The sequence below is a fragment of the Bicyclus anynana genome, chromosome 16, assembly GCF_947172395.1.
Source record: "Bicyclus anynana chromosome 16, ilBicAnyn1.1, whole genome shotgun sequence".
Lineage (NCBI taxonomy): Eukaryota > Metazoa > Arthropoda > Insecta > Lepidoptera > Nymphalidae > Bicyclus > Bicyclus anynana.
Genome location: NC_069098.1, coordinates 2,821,175 through 2,843,021, shown reverse-complemented (window position 1 = coordinate 2,843,021; position 21,847 = coordinate 2,821,175). Strand labels below are relative to the sequence as shown.

The following is a 21,847-nucleotide window of genomic DNA, read 5'->3' as shown; positions in this document are numbered from 1 at the left end:
GGACCCATGACTATATTTTGCGTAACTTTTTTTTACTTTTGTTCAATTATACAGTATTTTTTTCAGTTATTTGTGATGACAAACCATAGAAATATTTTTGCAAATAAAGATGATATAATAAAGCAGTGGTTGAATTAATTAGATAGCGATAAAGATGAAATTTGTTTGGAATAAGAGCTGCAAATATCCTATCAGAAAATGATAAATTGTTTTTTGACAATTCCAAGGAATTTGTGATAATGAGTGATCATTACACAAACTCTGAATTGTATGAAGACTGTACACTTGTGACCTAAATGTAAACTGCCTGTTGCATGAGATGTGCAAAAAAATGGTAGGTATGCAAATCATGCATATAACTTGATCATTAATATAAAATGTCGATATTTTTTGGAAGGAGTTTTTAATTAGTACATTATATGGTTCTATTTTTTATAGTTTAGGCAGCGTACGCAAAATAAGTAAATTTTCTGGTTGATTTTTTACACCTTGGGTCCGAAAAACCCAAATATCTCACAGAATCTTATTTTTTCCTAAAATTTTGCCTATGTTACTTGTGGATAATGTAGCTTTCGAATGGCGAAAGAATTTTTAGAATTTTTTGGAGCCTATTCATTACAAACAAACATACAAACAAAGTTTTCCTCTTTATAATATTAGTATAGATACATAGATAATATTTTTACGCACATAAAACGCGTTGCTATTATTGATTTTCTTTATTACTGCGATTGTTAACATTTCAATGTAGGTAGGTAATGTTTATTAAAAAAAACTTAAAACTTGAAATCTATTTTTATTTTATTCAACATTAAAAATAGGTGGGTCCCGTGGACCCACGACGATTGTTTGTGTGATTATTTTTACCACTACAGTTAAAGGTTTAATGAAACGATATTTATTTAACTTAGTTTATTTCATAAATTACTAATGAATGTACACACAGGTACAGAGGTCCTTTATTAATAGTTTAAGATATAATTAATTTCAGTAGACTCTGTCGAATTTTATGTGCTTCACAAAGCTCTCCAAAGCGAGCTTCATATGCCAGTCATTTGCCTCCAAAAACCTGAAATTATTTTAATTAATGAGATTTCAATAATATGCAATACACATGGAATATTTTGAGATATGTAAATGTATACTCTTTTAATTTGGTTAAAATTACATTAAATTAACCTTTCACTAGTCGATTTTTCTTGTTCCGTCAATTTCATGAACACTTGCAAAAGTCGCTTTTGTGTGTCAACATCTGGAGTTTTTTCAAATTTTATATCCAACACATTTTTCGTTGGAATCTGAAATTAAAAGATAAAATCAATTGCAGTTGTGTTGTGTGAAGATATCAATAACTAAAATCATATCGTGTACAGGAAGCTTTATGTATGTAGCATAGACAAATACATATATTTATTTAAGTATGGCAAGGAATCGATTGATTCGACGACGCCGCTGTCAGATTGTCAAACATTGCAATCTGTGACGGAAAGTGTGAATGTGAAATTATTTTACAATTTAATTATTAGAAAACAAGTGTAAGACATGAAGAAACATCAAACGAGAAAATTAAACGATCCAATTATAGTGTCCCGGGTGAAAAACTACCTCGCCGAGAATGTGGACAAAACGTTCGTTGATGTGAGCCAAATGGCGCGTTCTCTGAAAGAGCGGTATCGCGAATACAACAACAAAAGCGACAACGTTTTTTGTCAAATGGTAGAAAGTGCGTATAAAGTGGTGTTACAAAGCTACGGCCTCGCCGGCGGCGCCTCTACGAGCGAAGCCTCCGAAGGTGAGGAGGAATCCGATTTAGAAATGTTGGAAGAGAACCAGAGCGCGATGAACGATCGTTTGTTAGCAATGTACAAAAAACGTGCGGTAAATCGCCGCCCGACCGACAAGGACGGCGAACCTATCGACATAATCAGCAGTGACGAGGACGGAGGCGCGGCGCCCAAGATACCGAAAATCAACGACCAGATTACCATCACTCCACACATACCAAACCGCACCAATGCTAAAGTAGACGACGTCAAAAACTCGTCGAAGCCGCAGCAAAACCAAACTCCGGCTGACAAAAAACGCAAAGCTGAAAGTAATAAGAGCACTGTATCTAAGAAAAAGGCAGAATATTTTGCCACAAAAAATGTTAAGGTTAGTTTTGAAGACATCGGTGGAATCTCAGAAATAATAACACAGATTTGTGACCTCGTTTTGCACATGAAACACCCTGAAGTTTACACTCAGTTGGGTATAAAGTCACCAAGGGGAGCATTGTTACATGGACCTCCAGGTACTGGAAAAACTTTGCTCGCCCATGCTATTGCTGGTAAGTTACAATTACCATTAATAGCAGTCACTGGAACTGAATTAGTAGGTGGTGTGTCTGGAGAATCTGAAGAACGTATCAGAGAGCTGTTTGAGAGGGCCGTGTCTGTGGCCCCGTGCATTTTGTTTATAGATGAAATTGATGCAGTATGCGGAAATCGAATACATGCACAAAAAGACATGGAGAAGAGGATGGTCGCTCAGTTATTAGCGAGTTTAGATAGTTTAAGTGAAAACAGTGCTTCCGTTTTAGTATTAGCTGCGACAAACAATCCAGATGCTTTAGACCCAGCATTGCGTAGAGCTGGGAGGCTTGAACAAGAAATTACGCTGGGAATTCCCTCACTGAAAGCGAGGAAAGAAATCCTTTCAATACTTTGCAAAAACTTAGCACTTTCAGATGATGTGGATATGAGTACGCTCGCTCAAATCACACCAGGTTTTGTGGGTGCAGATTTGCAAGCACTTGTGAACAAAGCCAGTACATATGCTGTGAAAAGAATATTTGCTGAAATACGTTTACAGAGCAAAGCACTGAGTCCATCTACAACTGATAACAACACAAAAGATAATGAGGAAGCAAATGTCATTCCAAATGGAGACAAAGAAAGTGATGAAAATGTACCAAGAGAGCCAAATGTAGAGAATTCGGAGGAAAAACCTGTAGAACCAGAGAGTAGAGAAACTGAGACACAAAATGCCCCAAATGGAAATGGAATTATATCAAACCACACTGTTGTTTCAGCAGACAGTAAATTGATTGACCCAGTAGATGAAGTTGTAAGTCTTCTGGAGGACACTATGCCATATACTGAAGAAGAATTGACGGGACTTGCAGTGAGGCAAGATGACTTCCTGAAAGCACTGAAAACAACCAAACCTTGTGCTGTTAGAGAAGGTATTGTCACAGTCCCTGATGTAACATGGGACGATGTGGGATCGTTGAATCAAGTTCGCAAGGACTTGCAACTGGCTGTATTGGCTCCTGTTAAATACCCTGAACAGTTGAAAAAGCTTGGCTTGTCAGCACCCAGTGGTGTTTTACTATGTGGCCCACCAGGTTGCGGTAAAACGTTATTGGCAAAAGCTGTTGCAAATGAGGCTGGAGTCAATTTCATATCTGTGAAGGGCCCCGAATTGCTAAACATGTATGTCGGTGAGAGTGAGCGAGCAGTGCGAACATGTTTCAGACGCGCCCGTAATTCTGCTCCATGCGTAATATTCTTTGACGAATTCGACGCGCTGTGTCCACGGCGTAGCTCACATGATAATAACGGTGCTGCCAGAGTAGTGAATCAGTTATTGACAGAAATGGATGGTATAGAAAGTCGTGAAGGTGTATTTGTACTGGCCGCATCTAACAGGCCAGATATCATTGACCCAGCAGTGTTGCGGCCAGGCAGGCTAGACAGAATAATGTATGTGGGAATGCCAGGGTCAGAAGACAGATTTGATATACTACAGAAGTTGACAAAAGGTGGCACACAACCTCAATTGGGGCCAGATGTAGATATGCAAGTGATTGCGAGCTTGACAGAGGGATACACTGGTGCCGACTTATCTGGTTTAGTTCGAGCGGCTGCAACTAACTCGTTGACAAGCCACATAGCTAACGGTACACTTGAAGATAATATATTTGTGTCACTTGAGGATTTCAGAGCTGCACTTATAAAATGTAAGCCATCTGTTTCGGTGAAGGAACAGTTGCATTATGAGAAGTTAAGATTAAAGTATGCCGGTGGCAATGATGAGAAAGAGATGGAAATGGAAATTGAACCAACAAATGAAGAATCTATGGATACATTGACATAAGAAAATAGTTTTATAAGTAAAATAGTATTTCAATTGTATCACCCATATGTGTGTTAAATGGATAGTGCCAATTTGAATGTAATTATTTGGTGGCATTCATGTCTAAGTTCAAAATACTGTTAGTTTATATATCAATGTAAGAACATACTTTAAATAAAAAAAAAACTGATAATACTAGTTTGAATATATTAGTATCTTTTATTATATTGGTTTGTTGGTTTATTTATGTTGCTATGGAAACTAGTGTTAGTTTATGTCTGTAGTATATTGTAAAATGTTGGTTTTCCAACTTGGAATACATAATTTATGCATGTGCCTATCCATAAAGTTAATCACGTTTTGTTTCTACAAAGTTTTACATAAAAAATGTGTAAAATATTAAATAAAAAAATTCACTACACATTGACAATAGTAATGAATTTAAAAAAAAAAACGACACATGGACAAGGACATGAGTTCTAAATAGTCTTGTTTAGAAGAAATCCAACAAACTTGGTGAGTTTTTCATATTATTATTTCAGTGATACTTAAAAGTAAGAAAATTCATAGTTAAAGCAATAAATACCAGAACTTGTGTTCCAAATATAAACTTAAATTGTGCATGTTTTTTATAGTTGATAATTAATTTTCTGTGGACTTTATATATTAAATGAAATAACTATTGAATCTGTTTTCTGCCCAAGTTGCTCTAGTTGAGAACTAAATTAATTTATGGTACTTTTTTTTTCAATCGGTCATCTAAACCTAATTAGTTATAATACATACACTCTGTAGATTATTTTAGTAAACCATTGCTGAGTTTCTGCACTTTTTAAATCCAATGACGAATAAATATTTTAATAATATGGTATTGTTTTTCTTTTTACCACTGAACCAACTGTAACTATTTTAAATATCATTTTTCTTGTAAGAGAAATAACACAAATATATCTCATTAATAGCCTATTTTGCTACTTCATTGCGAGACAAAATAAATGATAATATTTAATACTTTAACCACAAGCAAATGTTTAGGTACTAACAAATTTTTTTTGAAGAAATCATTTATTTTGACTCGGTATTTTATAAGCAACCTTGGACCTTGTGATCCAAAACCACTTAAACTAACCATAAAAACCAACGGGGCGGCAACAAATGCATCCATAGGTTTAAAAATAAAAGTCAATTTATGTTAAAAGTTTATTCAAATAAGCTACTCCAAACTTGAATACCTACTAAATGACGATAAAATATTAGATAGTAATCGTCGAAAATACGAGTGTTTCAATGCATTTAAGCGACGACTTACCTTTCAATCTCCGGACTGAGAATTTCTTGGAAGAAAATCTCCGGACTGAGAATTTCTTGGGAGAAAATCTCCAGAGTGAGAATTTCAGGGAAGAAAATCTCCGGACTGAGAATTTCTTGGAAGAAAATCTCCGCATTTCATACTTCAACCATGACCAAGAACATCATTGCCATGAAATCAAGCCTCATAGACTATCCAGTAATAACCACCAACAATTGTATCAGTTAGTAGGTATTGCCTCATATCACCTGTATAAAATAATAGTATAGAAGTAAAGATGAGCCGTGATAGCCCATTGGATATGATCTCTGCCACCGATTCCGGAGGTTCGAATCCCGTCCGCAACTTATCAGTTATGTGAAACGAATATCTTAGCATTCCATGGATTCACCGTGCGGGTGCCGGGTCCATCGCGTGGTAGAGAGAACTCCGAGCAGAGTCCTGAACTTGTGACTACAGGAGTAGTGTAGGGTTAAGGAATTCCTTGACGATTTTAAGAAATTAAATATCACGTATCTCAAACGGTGAATACCTGAGAATTTTCTTAATTCTCTATGTTTGAAGTCTGCCAATCCGCATTGGGCCAGGGTGGACTATTTCCTTAACCCCTCTCATTCTGAGAGGAGACTCAAGCTCAGCAGTGGGCCGAGTATGGGTTGATAATGATGATGATAGATGACTCAAGAGGTCAAATCTATTACCATGTTATTCAAGACAAATATTGCTTTAAAAAAAATATATGCCAACTTACCGAAACCGTTCGGAAGGCCTTCTTAGAGTACTCCGGCGTCGGTTCGTCCCAATACAGCATGTCGTTGTATATTTTGTATTCGCATCCGTTTTTGGTGTGCAAGTGAAACGTGCGCGTGAACGCCAGGAATGTTTCGTCCTCGGCTAAGGACTCGGCCGTCAGTTTCAGCAAACCGGTCACACGGACAATGGTTGACGACTCCTGCACAAATTGAGGGCACAGTTCAAGAAAAGATGATAAAAAATTATCATGGACAATGGTTGACGACTCCTCCTGTACTTGCCCTCGAGCAGCACCCCTTCACCAGACTACTGCACACTCACGCTATGCAACATGACGTCGACGGTGAAGGTGGAGGGGTCGTGCTGCAGGCTCGGCCAGCGGCCCAGCAGCTTGACGATGGCCTCCCCGCCGCACACCTCGCCGCCCTTGCCCTCGAGCAGCACCCCTTCACCAGACTACTGCACACTCACGCTATGCAACATGACGTCGACGGTGAAGGTGGAGGGGTCGTGCTGCAGGCTCGGCCAGCGGCCCAGCAGCTTGACGATGGCCTCCCCGCCGCACACCTCGCCACCCTTGCCTTCGAGCAGCACGCGCCCCTTCATCAGTACATTCCACGCGTCTTTGTACTTGTGCTCATAACCTGCAATTACACTCGATTTTATGATTTTCCAAAGCATCAGTTTGTAATGTGCCTCATAAGTAAACGTCATTTTATGAACTGAAGATAAAATTGTAACTTGTTTTTGCCAAAAATCCCTACGTCCCAAAAAGTTTTTACTGTAGGTGTACGTATTCGCTTATACGGAGTTCACACCCTACGAAAAACGCATCTTAAAAGCTTCGTCCGATTACACTTTTTGTATCGCATTCACCAAATTATCCCTTAAGTTCAGTGTGCGTAAAGAGTTTTTACTGCAAAAAATTTAGACTAACAAAATATGTTTACTTACGTATTCTATTCCTATAGGTTATAGTCATGACTGCCTTCTCCGCATATAAGGAAAACATGTAATCCCTATCATCTGGAGGCTGTTCGAGTAATGGGAAATATACTTCTAGAAACTTCTCGACTACAGCCTTGGCACCTTCTGGACAGTAGTTCTTCAGGTATGGAGGTACCTCGCCTTTTAAGACGATTGGTACGCCGTCCTACAAAATGGTAGTATTATATCATTATCAACCTATATTCGGCTCACTGCTGAGCTCGAATCTCTTCTCAGAATGAGAGGGGTTAAGCCATTAGTCCACCACGCTGGCCCAATGCGGATTGGCAGACTTCACACACGCAGAGAATTAATAAAATTCCTTGGTTTCCTCACAATGTTTTTCCTTTACCGTTTGAGACACGTGATATTTAATTTCTTGAAATGCATAAAATTGAAAAGTTGGAGGTATTACCCTGGACCGGATTCGAACTCACACCCTCCAGAATCGGGAGCAGAAGTCATATATACTGGGCTATCTCGCCTCTATTTGTAATAATTTTTATAATAAGCATTAATAAATAGAGAACAGGCTTTACTTTTATCACTTGGCACCTTCTGCTCAAAAAGTTTGCAGGTGTAAAAAAATGGTGAAGTATGTATTATTTTTTTCTGTTACCAACAAGCTTAACAAACAAGAAAATCAATATTAAGTCTTCAAAAACTGTCGTAAAACTCAAAACGAACTCGAACTTTGATTGTCGCCGTTGGGGACATATTAAAGATGCATTAAAAATGCCGTAAAACGTTGTATTTTTTTTCGGTTAAAGTAATGATTTCAAGAATTAAGTACAATTATATTTTTTTTTAGATATAAGTTAATTGCCAGGCCAGCGTTCCCTTTTGGTAATATACCCGTTCTTAAATACAATTTGCTGCAGTTCTAGAGAGGCCAAGGTCTTAAGCAAGTTATAGAGATTTTGCTGGTAATCCCTTCGCACTCTTTACTACGGCGTACAGACTAACCACAGAGTAATTTTTAGTTAGTTCATTTGTTAGGTCATAATATTTATTCACTTTTATACTGTGGTCCTTCGGAATGTTACAATAACTTACCAATTCCCGTAATGTCGGATACAGAGTCCTCATGACCTTCACATACCGGTCGGGGTCAGTATAGTCCGTACATAGAGGGTTCCCTTCAAGAAATAACTTTTTCAACGTCAGTTTCCTACATTGCATCAAAGGTTTAATATTCTGTATGAGATTGTACGAGAGATCGAGGGTTTTTAGTTTAGGCGTTGTTTCTTCGAGTTTGAAACCCTCCAATGATCTGCAAAATTAATGTATGAACTATTAAAAAGAAACCGGACAAGTGCGAGTCGCAATCGCCCACTGAGGGTTCTACATAAGGATCCTAATATAAGAGGACACATCTGTTTACTGGATGAAAAGTTTTATTTGTATCAAATTAAATGAAATATGCTAATATTTTTGTATATTGCTAATGGTTTGCCTAAATAAAAACAGTCTAGAATATGATAAATTAACAATTTAACTTTTTTTAACTTTGACTGGTTTGGTTAACTGACAAAGTCCATACATGAATTAAATGAAAATGAAATTTATTGCTAATATAAGTCTCTTTACAACAGGGCTGATGACCCTGAATTATGTTTGAAAAACCCTTACCTCAGGATCCTCGAATATTCACAGTGACACATTGCAAATACAAATAGGTTGCCTAGTTAATATACAACACAATAAACTTAACCTCTTTATAATATTAATATAGATTAGAATGAAAAGCTCTCGTTCGTTCGCTCTCGAGGTCTTGAGTTCGAATCTCGAGTCGGGTCATGGAATACCTGAGTAGAGTACTTACGTGATATTGTTGTGGGATAAGTTTAGTTCAGTCAGGTACTCCCAGTAGATGTCGCTCTGTATGCGCACTAGTTCATCTTGATTGGACACACGTTTTAGTGGGAAGTATATGAAATGACTGACATCTGGAATAAATACACAGGTCAATAGGCTATTAGTTAAAAATTAATTTGACGTTTAGTACATCCAGAAACATTGTGATTGTGACGTCACAAAATGGACGACAGCGTTTTTGACGTTTGGAAAATTTGCATATTGTTAAAATGCACTTAACCGAAAAGTTGGAGGTCGGACCCGATTCTTTTTTTTTTTTTATTCTGTTTACAAGTTAGCCCTTGACTACAATCTCACCTGATGGTTAGTGATGATGCAGTCTAAGATAGAAGCGGGCTAACTTGTTAGGAGGAGGATGAAAATCCACACCCCTTTCGGTTTCTACATGGCATCGTACCGGAACGCTAAATTGCTTGGCGGTACGTCTTTGCCGGTAGGGTGGTACCTAGCCACGGCCGAAGCCTCCCACCAGCCAGACCTGGACAAATTAAGAAAATCTCAATATGCCCAGCCGGGGATCGAACCCAGGACCTCCGTCTTGTAAATCAAACGCGCATACCACTGCGCCACGGAGGCCGACAAAATTCGAACGCCCTCCGAATTGAAGACAGAGGTCATAATTATCAACTGGGCTATCATGGTTCGCAACCGCTAGCACCTACCTATGGGTCCCTAAAAATATTGCAACTCACCATACTCCAGTGTAAAGTTCGTTTTTCCTATCAAGGTACTGAACCCTAAAAAACTTGCAACTCACCGTACTCCAGTGTAAAGTTGCTCAAATCCAGTTTAGTTTCACCGTCGTAGTTCATAGCCAGGCGTCGCTTCAGCACCATTCTTGGGATGAAGTTGAGTCTGTTTGAGGAGATGGTGGTGGTGGAGATGGATAGCACCAGCTCCACGTCATCCTTCCTCATCACGAAGCCCATCCAGTGGATCGCTAGCAACGCACTACGGACCCGTAACACAAAGAATCTGCATTCTTTTGGTGTAAACTGAAACATAAATAGAAATACATAATCTACACTAATATTATAAAGCTGAAGGGTTTGTTTAAACGTGCTAATCTCAGGAACTACTGGTCCGATTTGAAAAATTCTTTCAGTGTTAGATAAGCTATTTATGGAGAAAGGCTAAATATTATCGCCGTATTCCTACGGGAAAATCATATATATATAAACGATCTTTTTTTCATACCTTGAAAGGCATTGTTAAAAAAAGTATAATATACAAAATCTGGCAAAAAATAACATAAATATTATGATTCATGTAAATAAACTGAATTGAATAAAAATGAATCACTTACCATCAGGAGAGTCTAACTTGTAAAGAATAAAAGAAAAAACAATACTTACGTCTATAAAACATGGGACAAAACTTTTTCCTGATAGATTTTCTAACATTAAATCCAGCAAATCTTCCTTTTTCCATGTCGGAGGATATCCTGTCACCTAAAATTTAAAAAAATTAACATATTTATAAAAAGCTCGTGTAGATGGAAGAGTAATATAAAGTTAAATCTTACTGTGACACAAAATAAATAGTAAATTAAATTACTAGCTTACACAATAAATAAAAATAAAGAACAGAAATAATATTAAATTTATCTTTATATTTTGCTAGTCACAAGTCACAGAGCAAAGATAAAAACCACAATTATTAATTCAAGGGTAAATAAAATTCAAAATTAACTTAAATTTTTGAGATGTAAATTTTAGTTTTTAAATATGTTTTTGACAATATCAGCCAAAACGCCAGACGGCCATGACGGTCTATATTTCAACTGTTTCATGACGTCACTATATCTAACAAATCCCTTACAAATGGAGCGTTTGACTAAAATATTAGTTAACAATTAGTTTGAAGTTAGTACATCAAGTAACGTTGTGACGTCACAAAATGGACGTTTGGAAAATTTGAAAAAGTACATGATTTTTAAATTGAATTTTTAATGAAATTGAATTGAATTAATATAATATTCTATTATATATATTTTCAGTTAAATCGGTCCATCCATTTTTGAGTTATAAATAGTGTAACTAACACAACTTTATTTTATATATATAGAGATATATATCGCCACGCGCTTTTGTTCCGGTTCCCGTAGGAATATGGGGATAAAATATAGCAAAATCAAAATCAAAAATAATTTATTTCAGTTTACAAGCACTTTTGACATTTTTGACACTCTTGGACTACTTAAAGATTCTACCACCGGTCCGGAAGGCAGGTTCTGCTGAGAAGAAACCGGCAAGAAACTCAACAGTTGCTCTTTTAAAAAAAACCATACAATATTATAACTTACAATATTGATGACAACATTACAATTTCTTATAGTTTTACTTTCTGTGTGAAGGTGGAAACTGATCCAACGGCCTCCAAGCATCTTTATCTATAAGAAACTCATCAATGGAGTAGTAACCTCGACTAAGTAAATGTTTTTAAGACATTGCATATAGCACTCAGGTATAGTGTAGCTTCCTAACAGTGAAAGAAATCGGTTCAGTAGTTTCGGAACCTATTCAATGCAAACAAACAAACAAACAAACAAACAAATCTTTCCTCTTTATTATAGTATAGATATCTGCTTTGCATTTAAAATACCTGTAGACTAATAATTCTTACCGTAATCATGACAAAAGCAGTATCTTTATCGTAAATTTCCTCCATTTTCTCCTGCTCCATCATCATGACTGTCTGAAAAGTAATTAAAATTTAAAAAAAAATATTCAAAGTTAATTTGGAGTGGTCAATAAATTTTATACATCATTTAAAATAAAGTGATGGAGATAAATCAACTGAAGGATATGGTCCAAAATTGTATGGAGTGCAGGATCAGTCATTGTACCCTAGCGGAAATAAAAGAAGATATTTTTTAACTATTTTTGATTATACAAATCTACGAATTTACTTTAATTCTCTCGAAATAATATTCATTATCTCCCGAGAAATGCAACACTGTTAAGGGTATTATTGGCGGATAGATGACGTTTTCAATGCATTTATCGATTTGACGTTTGCTGTCAATTGTCACGTCATAGTTGCTCTATGGGCGCCATCTTGATATAACTCTTGGGTTTTTATTATATTTATTTCTTTTAATTTAGTTAGATTTATTCACTTTAATAAATTTTAATAAAATCTTTGTATTTTTTTAATTTTAATGAAAGAGACCTAAAATGGACCATCTCCTTTAGTTAACTTTATATTAAAGCTATGAGGGTTAAAAAAGTAGGTACTTCTTTTTATCCATAACTGAAGTTTCCTATAATTTTTTTATAGCAAGTAATATTGATACAGCACGGCTGATATTTGACGGCGTGGCGCAGTGGTATGCGCGGTGGTTTTACAAGACGGAGGTCCTGAGTTCGATACCCGGCTGGGCCGATTGAGATTCTCTTGAAATTCTCTTCTCTTGAGATTCTCTTCTCTTCTCTTGGTGGGAGGCTTCGGCCGTGGCTAGTTACAACCCTACCGGCAAAGACGTATCGCCAGGCGGTATAGTGTTCCGGTAAGAAATTGTCAGCGCGGTCAGAATACATATAGTAGATACTTGTGTCTTGTTAATTATTTTTATATTGTAAAACATTTTTGCTGCTGATTATTTTAATTTAATTAATTCATATTTTTATTATATTTATTATACGAACCTTGGAGGGTCTCAGAGTGACCGTCTTCTTAGTGACCACGTGGTTCTTCCACGGCCACGCGTCTCGATGCTTCGCCACCGTCTCATCTGTGCTGTTGAGGATCCTCTCGTCCTCGTAAATGGGCACGGGCTCCGTCTCCACAACTTCCCTGCAAGAATCAATTACTAAATTTGAGACAAAGTCATCGTTGGATAGAAGCAGGCGTTACTTTGCGGAAGTTCATCATGATTATATAATGATTTATTTATTTTGCTATCATCCGCGAAAAGCCGACGAGCCCATGCGACAATGTCACCCAGGTCCGGCAAAATACTCTCTACGTACGTTTCACAGGAGCATCCTCAGGAGATGTTGACTCTACAACGTGCAATTGCAAAGTATTTTGAGTATATTGAGAGTATTTGGTCGGACCTGGATGACGTTGTCGCATGGGTTCGTCGGCTTTTCGCGGATGATAGCAAAATAAGTAAGTCATTATATAAAGTCATCGTTGTACACTATTTTAATCGGAACAGGGCCAGGCCTACTTGCATATAGGAGAGATGATACTGGGTTTAGACCTAACATTCTGTCCCATGTTCCAGTTTGTCATATTAGGTTACTAAAGCGTGAATTTGCACAAATCCAACTTTTTTAAACCGATTTAAAAAAAAGAGGAGGTTCTCAATTCGAGACCATGTTTTTTTATTCTTTACAAGTTATTTCTTGACTACAATGTTACCTGATGGTAAGTGATGATGCAATCTAAGATTGAAGCGGGCTAACTTGTTAGGCGTAGGGTGAAACTCCACACTTTCGGTTTCTACAGACATCATAGCGGAACATTAAATCGCCTGGCGGACGTCTTTTTCGGTAGACTAGTAATTAGCCACGACTTAAGAAAACCTCATTCGGTCCAACATCAGGTGAAGCTGCGCCTCGTCAGGTGACTGCCACGCCTTGTCAGGAAGACGACGCGCTTCGTCAGGTGAACGCAACGTCAGTAGGTTAACGCGTCTTTTTAGATGATCGCCGCGTCTCTTTGGACGATCGCCGCGTCTCTTTGGGCGATTAACGCGCCTCGTCATATGACCGCAGCGCCTCATCAGGTGAAGCTGCGCTTAGACAGGTGATCGCCGTTTCTATGACGATTTCTAGCAACAACATATATAAACGCTTACCTGACAGATTGGTCCTTGCTCAAGCTGAGATTGATGGTAAGTTTGGGCTTCTTCGCCTGCGCCACCGGGCCCAGTCTGTCGAACGCGCTCTGTCGCTTCTCAGCCGGCTCGTAGTCTTCCAGAGATTCAAAATCTTCAAGGTCATCTATCATCAATACATCTATACTTATAATAAAACTGTAACAGGTCAAATTCTGTATATTTTAAAAATTTTAGTTGCAGGGCTTTATACTCGTACAATCGACATTGAAGTCACAGATATATATTTAATTATTTATTGTCTGCCTGCTTGTCTGTACGTATTTTTATTGAAGTTTTTTTTTGAGTTTGAGATTGAGTTATAGTTTTGTAAAATGATTAGTGGACTATTTATTTTATATAAAACATGCGTAAATATAAATGAAAGGGGGTGAAATAGGGGTTGAAAGTTTTCATCCAAATAAATTGAAATGTCTGACTGTTATTTTACGATAACTGTGCTTTAAATGTTATAAGTTGTTTTACTGCGAATGTTATACCCGGAAGTTTTAAAGAGGGAATAAAAGGTATCTTATGTGCAAACGCTTTCTATATTTTTTCACTATAGACCACAATTTTACTCTATGGTGAGTAAAATTGTGGTCTATATTGACCATATGGTGGTCAAGCCGAACCTTACAAAAAAATTATATTACCTTCATTACGTTTGAAACTTTCATACAAGCCTGTCGGTGAATAGACTTGTCGTTCACCAACGTTGTCATTGGCATGTTGAGCAGACACATTCTGACCAGTGTTAGTGCTGGCAACGAGATCAGCCGTTGGCGGATTGGCACTGGCAGGATTGGCAAAAATTCGTGGTCGGTTTCCTGAAACTTTTAATCAAGTCAATAATTTTATAATTATATAATAAACCGTGAGAGCCGTGATAGCCCAGTAGATATGACCTCTGCCTCTGATTCCGGAGAGTGTGGGTTCGAATCTGGTCCGGGATATGCATCTACCAACATTTCAGTTTTGTGCATTTTAATAAAAACATCGTGAGGAAACTTGCATACCAGAGAATTTTCTTAATTCCCTGCGTGTGTGAAGTCAGTCAATTCACATTGGGCCAGCGTGGTGGACTTGGTGTATTGGCCTAGCCATTCTAAGAGGAGACTTGAGTTCAGCAGTGACCTGAATATGATGAATATAATAAAAAAATAATAATGAAATTAAATGAATAATCCTCAATAGCTCAACGGCAAGAGCGGTCAGACTCATCACCGGTGGTGGTTCGATTCCCCGCCCCGTTGATCTATTGTCGTACCCACTTCTAATACAGTCTTTCCCGACTAGTTGGAGGGGAATGGGAATATTGGTCATATTTAAAAGACATGGCAAATATTAAAAAAAAATAACTAATAGTTCCAATTCTTCTGGAAGTTAATTTTGAAAAATTTTGTAAATCATTATTAAGTATCGATACTGACTCCAAAAATGGTTTTTTTTAATTTTGTCTGTCTGTCTATCCGTGTTTTTTGCTAACCGGGCATCACGCTGAAACTACTGAATGAATTAAAATGAAACTTGGGAGGCAAAAGAATTCTAATAGAAATGTATCCTTACCCCTTTGCGGCTCGATAGCTCCAAAATGACCTTGATTTATTACAAATTGTTTTGGTACTCCGGCTGGATAATGAATTGGTATGGCTGAAAATAAAACATGGGTATATTTCAAACAGCTTCCTTCTAGTGTTTAGTCAATTTGGCTACGACGAGGTCCTGGGTTCGAATCCCAGGTTAATTGAGCTTTTCTTATTAGCAGCACGATGTTATGACTACATTTAATTAACTAAAGTTTTGTACACATCAAAATGATATTTTAGTAATGCTAAATCACTTGAATATACAATAGGGCAATTGATTCATATCAAATTTAATATAAACAATATTAATTTAGTATAGTAAGTACATGAAATAAGGGACCGAAGTATATCGATATCAATTAATAAAAGTTAAGGATTTCTTATAAAACTTATTTAAAAATCATCATTCATTCACATGGCGGGCGGCAGACATGCGGGAGCGTCAAAAGTTTTTAAAATACAGTTGTCTCGGCGCCCAATATGAATTCGTCCCGTTTGGCGTCGAGACACTAGGTCCGTGGGACAGGAGCGCTCTGACTCTCCACAAGGAGATCAGCAAACGCCTCAGAGAGGCAAACAGGCGACCCTCGGGCGGGCAGCTTTCTCGCGCAAAGAATTTCAATCGCAATTCAGCGCGGGAATGCTGCCTGCGTGATGGGCATTTTCAAATTTTCCAAACGTCAAAAACGCTGTCGTCTATTTTGTGACGTCACAATGTTACTTGAAACGTCAAACAAAAAAATTATCATAAAATTCACAAAGCCAGTAAAAAAAATTATCATAAAATTCTCACCGTGATTTCCGCTGACCATCTGATCATTCGTAATTTTTCTATGAGGTATTTCTAGTTTGCTGTGGACAACTGAAACGAAATAAGCGATTTTCATTATTATCGATTAAAGGATTCGCATTTATTGATGACAAGCCGAAACTTGTAAACATTGGCGTATCTAGATATCCTAGGGTGGGCCCGGCCCCTGACATGCCGCTGACGAGAGTCGACACCCAGTATAGAACACATAATAGGATATTCGTTATCTGACATACTTCTTCTGTTGACAAATGCAATCAACCAACAGAAGAATAGCTTAATGTCGAATGACAGAAGTCACAGTATAACAGAAAAGAGAAAAGAACTCCATACCTGGTGATAATTGAGATGGCTTGTTATCAGTTGACTTTTTGTCTGAATTTGTAGGAACCTCGATGATATTTCTTGTTTGTAGTTTCCTAGCTTGTTTTTCTTCTAATTTAGCTTGGATGTTCTGCTGTTGTTTCAATGTGATCATAAATGGCGGTGGGCTGAAATAAAATGTTCATTGAATCATGTAGATGATTAAACCTTAACTAACTTTACTCTTATCTTATTTAAAGTTAACTTAACTCGAACTTGTCCGGTTTTTATTTAAATGTAGATTTAAAGAAAAACCGGACAAGTTTGAGTCAGACTCTCCCACCAAGGGTTCAGTACAGAGGACCTACCACCAATACAAAAAAAATAAACGATTTAATTTCATTCTTCAAGTCAAAAACTTAACACCTTAAAATTTAAATTCTGTTGCCAATAAAACTTTTTCATTAAATACACCACATGACACAGTTAACTCAAATAAAATATTTTCACATATAATTTTTTTTCTGTAACTGTAGAATTATATTATTCATAGTTCTAGGTTAACGGAAAGTATCCTAAAGTTTTGACTTCCTTAAGGGTTTTGAAGTATATGTTCTTCATGGCATTTGAGGGTTATTAAAATTAATATACCTAGTCTTCACCAAGTTAATAAAACATGTGCTTTTATCGCCAGTCAATCGACTCTATATAATTATCATTATCAACATATTTTATTGGTACAAGACCAGACCTCTCTCCTTATAGGAGAGGTGATTTGGAGCTTGAAACAACCATGCTACTCCTATGCAGGTTTGTGGGATTAGGGTGATTTAAAAAAAAAGGAATATTTGCCATATCTTTTAAATATAATCAACCTGTTCCCCTCCAATTAGTGTTAGGGGTGGGTATGACAATAGTCCAGCGGGCGGGAGTCTAATAACCACCCCTCGGTGATGAGTCTGGTCCCTTTACCTCCTGATCTATTGAGGCTTATTGATTCTGATGATCACTATCAGATGTTATATTAAACTTAAATCAACTCTGTATCACCATCATCATCATTATCAGCCCATTTTTATGGTACATGACCAAGTCACTCTCCATATAGAAGAGGTGATTTAGAGCTTGGAACAACCATGCTACTCATAGGAGTAGCATGGATGTTCCATGCTACTCATATGCAGGTTAGCAGGATTAGATTAATATTTAACTCTATAATGATCACTATCAGATGTTAATGATAATAAACGGGACCAACGGCTTACCAAAGGTGTAAACATCAACTTTGCTGCTGCAGAGATTCCTTAGAAGAAAGACAACCTTAATATAGTATAGCCTTCACTATAGACTTCCTGACTTTAAATCATATAGGCTAAGTCTGAGGCATAGATCCAAATATTGTCATCTACTTTGTATGAACTTTTAAAAAACTTTACTAAGTGTATTATTAGTTAAGATACTTACTTATTACTATTGTCTAGACCTACAACTGGTATACTGTTTTTAGGCTGAGCGATGGAAAATGGATCGTCATTTAGTTCGTCGTCTGGCGAATCGTTTTTACTTGGTTTCCTTTGATTCGACTTCAGAGAATTAATGACTATTTTAACTGAATTTTTCTTTGGCTTTATCCAAAAATTTTGTGGTATTGGACTTTCTTTTTGAAGCTGAAATATGGACTCTGAAGGACCAGGTGCAGAAGACAGAAATTCACTTGTTGAACTCGAATCTTCCAGGTTATTAATAGTTGATGCAAATTCATCTGAACTGAATGAATTCATTTGTTGATGGTCATTTTTCAACTGATGTTGTGGCTTCAGTCTTGAAGAGACCTGATGGGGTGCGAAATATGGTAATTGTGACGAAGATTTAACATTTTTAATTGATTTTGATTTGTTTGAAATAGACATATTTAGGCTATGTAATTAAAAAAACAAGCCTAATGAACATGAAATATCACTTAGATTCGTTTTAGAAATATTCCGCTTATCTGTGGAAATTTTCTTTAATTTTGCAATAACGGTATTTTTGTTATCAAACTTTACACAATTGTTGTAGTATTCGAATTTTCAGTATTTATTTCATCATTGTTTATAGAATCAGCATTTGAATTAATAATGTTTGCACAGTCAGCACTCTTCTTGTTACTAACAGTACTATCAATATTTGAATTATCTTTCAGTACTTTGAATTATATTACAGATATTTTTATGGCCCGAGTTGGTGAAATTAAAATTGCATCAATAATAATCTTAGTACAATCTCAGTTTTTAATATTGATATTTTTACTGTCCTTATTTGTATCACTAGTATTATTTTGTAGTATATTATGAAGGTAGAGCTTGTACTTTGGTTGTTTATTTGTCCCTTGATTAACTACTGATCTTTTTCTTGTCCACCACTCTGAAATATTTTAAAGTAGTAATTTAATTTAAGACTTTTTTTATTTACACTAAACCTAAATGAATCTTACTTTCAATGTATATTTATTTAATAATATTAATTATTATTATAGTTCTGGATTGTGTTTTGTAAAATATTGAAGTCTCTATTTCTTCCAAAAATTCTCTTTACCAGGTCCGAATGGTGGTGTTACAAACCCTATACCTCAGGCAGCATGGTAAGCCATTGGTGTGCCCATTATCTTCAGTTACATCTGATATTTTGATGACCTCTTTGACACAGTTTGTAGTGCTTCTCAACTGAGAGCTTCTAACTAACAGTTTGATTCCCTGCTAAGGTGTACTGGCGAAGACGTGGATGTGGACCACCAAGGGATGGTGTTCTGGTATGCAGCATAGAAACTGTCAGAGATATGGGTAAAATAAGCTTGTACCCCTTCTAAGTAAGCCTGCTTCTATCTTAGACTGTATCGTCACTTAACGTCAAGTGAGATCACAGTCAAGGGAGAAATTGTCACTCAATAAAAGAAAAAAAGAAAAAATCTGATAGGGTTTCAAAGTTGAGTTACAAAGTACAACATTATAGCCCTAAACACACTAAAACAATTAGCAGTACACACCAAATCCCTTTTCCTACAAAAATAGATGGCATGTAGTTAGTGTAGAGAGCCATGATCGTCCAGTGGAATCATTTCGATTCCGGAGGGCTTGGATTTGAATCTGGTCTTGTACCTGGCCGTGCACCTCCAACTTTTTAGTAATATGCATTTTTAGTCTTAAATGATGAAGAAAAAACATTGTGAGGATACCTGCATACCTTATAAGAAGCAAAATAAAAATATTGCTCTGTTTCTTTGAGAGGGGACTAAAGAGGGAGTGCTATATTTGATGCCACTTCTGTTTGATGTTGATGTCTTTTTCTCTTTCTGAGATATCTTGTAGTTCACACAATTACAGACATACTCTTAGTACACTATTTACCAACAAACAAATTAGAAATGAAGGTAGTCATAACTTATTTATTTTCAATTACTTATGTATTGTATTTTAAATTACTTATGTATTATAAATGTTATTCAAACAAAAAATCTTATTATTCTAAGCTTATTAAGTTCAATCTTATTATTGTAAGCTTATCAATTTTTTTTCATTATTTCAAGAACAATGTTCAACAAGTTATTTATAATTATTAATAGGCGTAAAATGACTAGTGATTTATAGCCTCATTAAGATTTGTTTGTTGGTAAACTCTTTTAGCATGAGTGTAGGTCTACAGGAGACTTGCTTTCTAGCCAGTCCCTCACTAAGTGTTCCATAGAATCTATACTGTATATTAGTACTATGGTATCTACTTTCAGCACAGTAACCATAAAGTTTGTCTAATTTTTAGACTATTCTACTGCAAGCAGTAATAAAAAGTTGTCAAAGCAAACATAAACATTGTAATGTAACGACAATATGAAAACTGCGAATAGGATAACTAAAAAATTTTACATGCAAATACGGGAACCACCAAGAAACTTGGAGAAAAAGGAAGAAGGATATAAGAGAGAGATTGTAGAATTATTTTTGACTATAAATATGAAAAAACTTACTTCATTTCTCTTGTTTCCTTTAAAGGATAGACACAGCCCACAGGTATTTACGTATTACGTTTAGTTCTGCGATTAATCCCTTTTCTTTTTAATAGTTAGATCGCCGGACATATATAAGGCCGGACACAACACTATTTTTAAACTTTTTTGGAAGTATATGAGCAACTCATACTCATAGGAGTTTTATTTAGAACTCTTAGAATAATCAAAATTAAGCCTGAACTGCAATAATGTCCTTATTCTAGCAAATTTTAGTATTAGTAAATAAAACAATTTTCTTATAAACACAACTTCATGTGAAACGAACGATTAACGAATCACAGACATGTCAAATGTCAATGTCAACATGAGATAAAACGTCAACGTCATCTTTTATCGTTTGACGTTTGTTCACAGATTAAATATCGAAGATTTTCTACTACAAAAAAAATATCAATCTTCTTTACTTTGATTTTTGGTGGAGACCCATGTCTTTTAAGAGTGTTATTATTATCTGTATTCTCCTATCCGACCTGACTAAGCGAAAACTTTTGAAAAATGTGGGTAATTTGCTTCTCTAATCTCTAATATCAATTTATATCATTGTAGCTACAACGACTTAAACCTACTCATAGATTGTACCTCACCCAATGCCTTTTAACTATCATTGCCCCATTGTACATAAAGTATAATTAAGTCATTGTAGAAGACTGGAGTTCTGAAATCGGCGTTAATGGTATGTAGGTATGACTGCACTGGTAGGTAGATAGGTACTTCCGTTCCGTGCCTTAGTTTCATTAAAGAAGTAATGTAGGTACTCCAAGAGAACATAGTTATTTACCTACTGCGCCTGATCTATTTGATGGTACGTATTATACCCATGGATTTAAGAATCGGCACAATTACCTTACCTCTCTTCAGTAATTCTGGAAATGGATATAATTGAATGCACCTGTCTACACACACGCTATAAGATATCTTTCATGTAAATGGATAGAAACAATAATTAATAATTAGTGGTCAGGGCTTCAACCTGAAGAACGTCCTCGCACCATATCTAATAATCTGTGCATTACGCGCTCAACTGCAACTAAGTATATTACTCTTACTCAACTTTCAACGATAACTGCCTATACATGACTAATTCACTGTATCCAACCTTTCAAATAAACTTTGATCCAACGTCAAAAATTTTATTTTTAAATTTTTTAAAGACTGACCTTTTTACCCAATAGTGCGAGAGCTTGTGCTGCCGAGATCTTCGCCATTTTATAAAGCTCAAAGTTGGTCGGTC

The 21,847-nt window shown here is 36.4% G+C and overlaps 2 protein-coding genes across 6 annotated transcripts; one reads left to right on the top strand and one right to left on the bottom strand.

Annotated features, from left to right (window-relative positions):
- Positions 1 to 897: 897 nt before the first annotated feature.
- Positions 898 to 20,857, bottom strand: LOC112049052 (nuclear RNA export factor 1). Of its 5 annotated transcripts, none has more exons than XM_052886083.1 (18): positions 20,575 to 20,851; positions 18,042 to 18,980; positions 16,608 to 16,765; positions 16,257 to 16,325; positions 15,444 to 15,527; positions 14,531 to 14,704; positions 13,857 to 14,001; positions 12,697 to 12,844; positions 11,672 to 11,743; positions 10,402 to 10,497; positions 9,804 to 10,041; positions 8,994 to 9,117; positions 8,225 to 8,441; positions 7,136 to 7,334; positions 6,503 to 6,825; positions 6,180 to 6,380; positions 1,180 to 1,298; positions 898 to 1,069 (listed from the first exon to the last, which is right to left on the bottom strand). In XM_052886083.1, exons 2-15 carry the CDS (start codon positions 18,485 to 18,487, stop codon positions 6,638 to 6,640), a joined length of 2,358 nt encoding a protein of 785 aa, XP_052742043.1. In that variant the 5' UTR covers positions 18,488 to 18,980; positions 20,575 to 20,851; the 3' UTR covers positions 898 to 1,069; positions 1,180 to 1,298; positions 6,180 to 6,380; positions 6,503 to 6,637. The 5 variants fall into 5 exon arrangements, with proteins under 5 accessions (XP_052742043.1, XP_052742041.1, XP_052742045.1 ...); XM_052886081.1 differs by having other exon boundaries at positions 14,531 to 14,710; positions 20,575 to 20,850; XM_052886085.1 differs by lacking the exon at positions 18,042 to 18,980 and having other exon boundaries at positions 14,531 to 14,710; positions 20,575 to 20,846.
- On the top strand, positions 1,393 to 4,985 carry LOC112049053 (nuclear valosin-containing protein-like). Its single transcript, XM_024086797.2, has one exon. The coding sequence runs from the start codon at positions 1,543 to 1,545 to the stop codon at positions 4,138 to 4,140; it is 2,598 nt and encodes an 865-aa protein (XP_023942565.1). The 5' UTR covers positions 1,393 to 1,542; the 3' UTR covers positions 4,141 to 4,985.
- Positions 20,858 to 21,847: the final 990 nt, after the last annotated feature.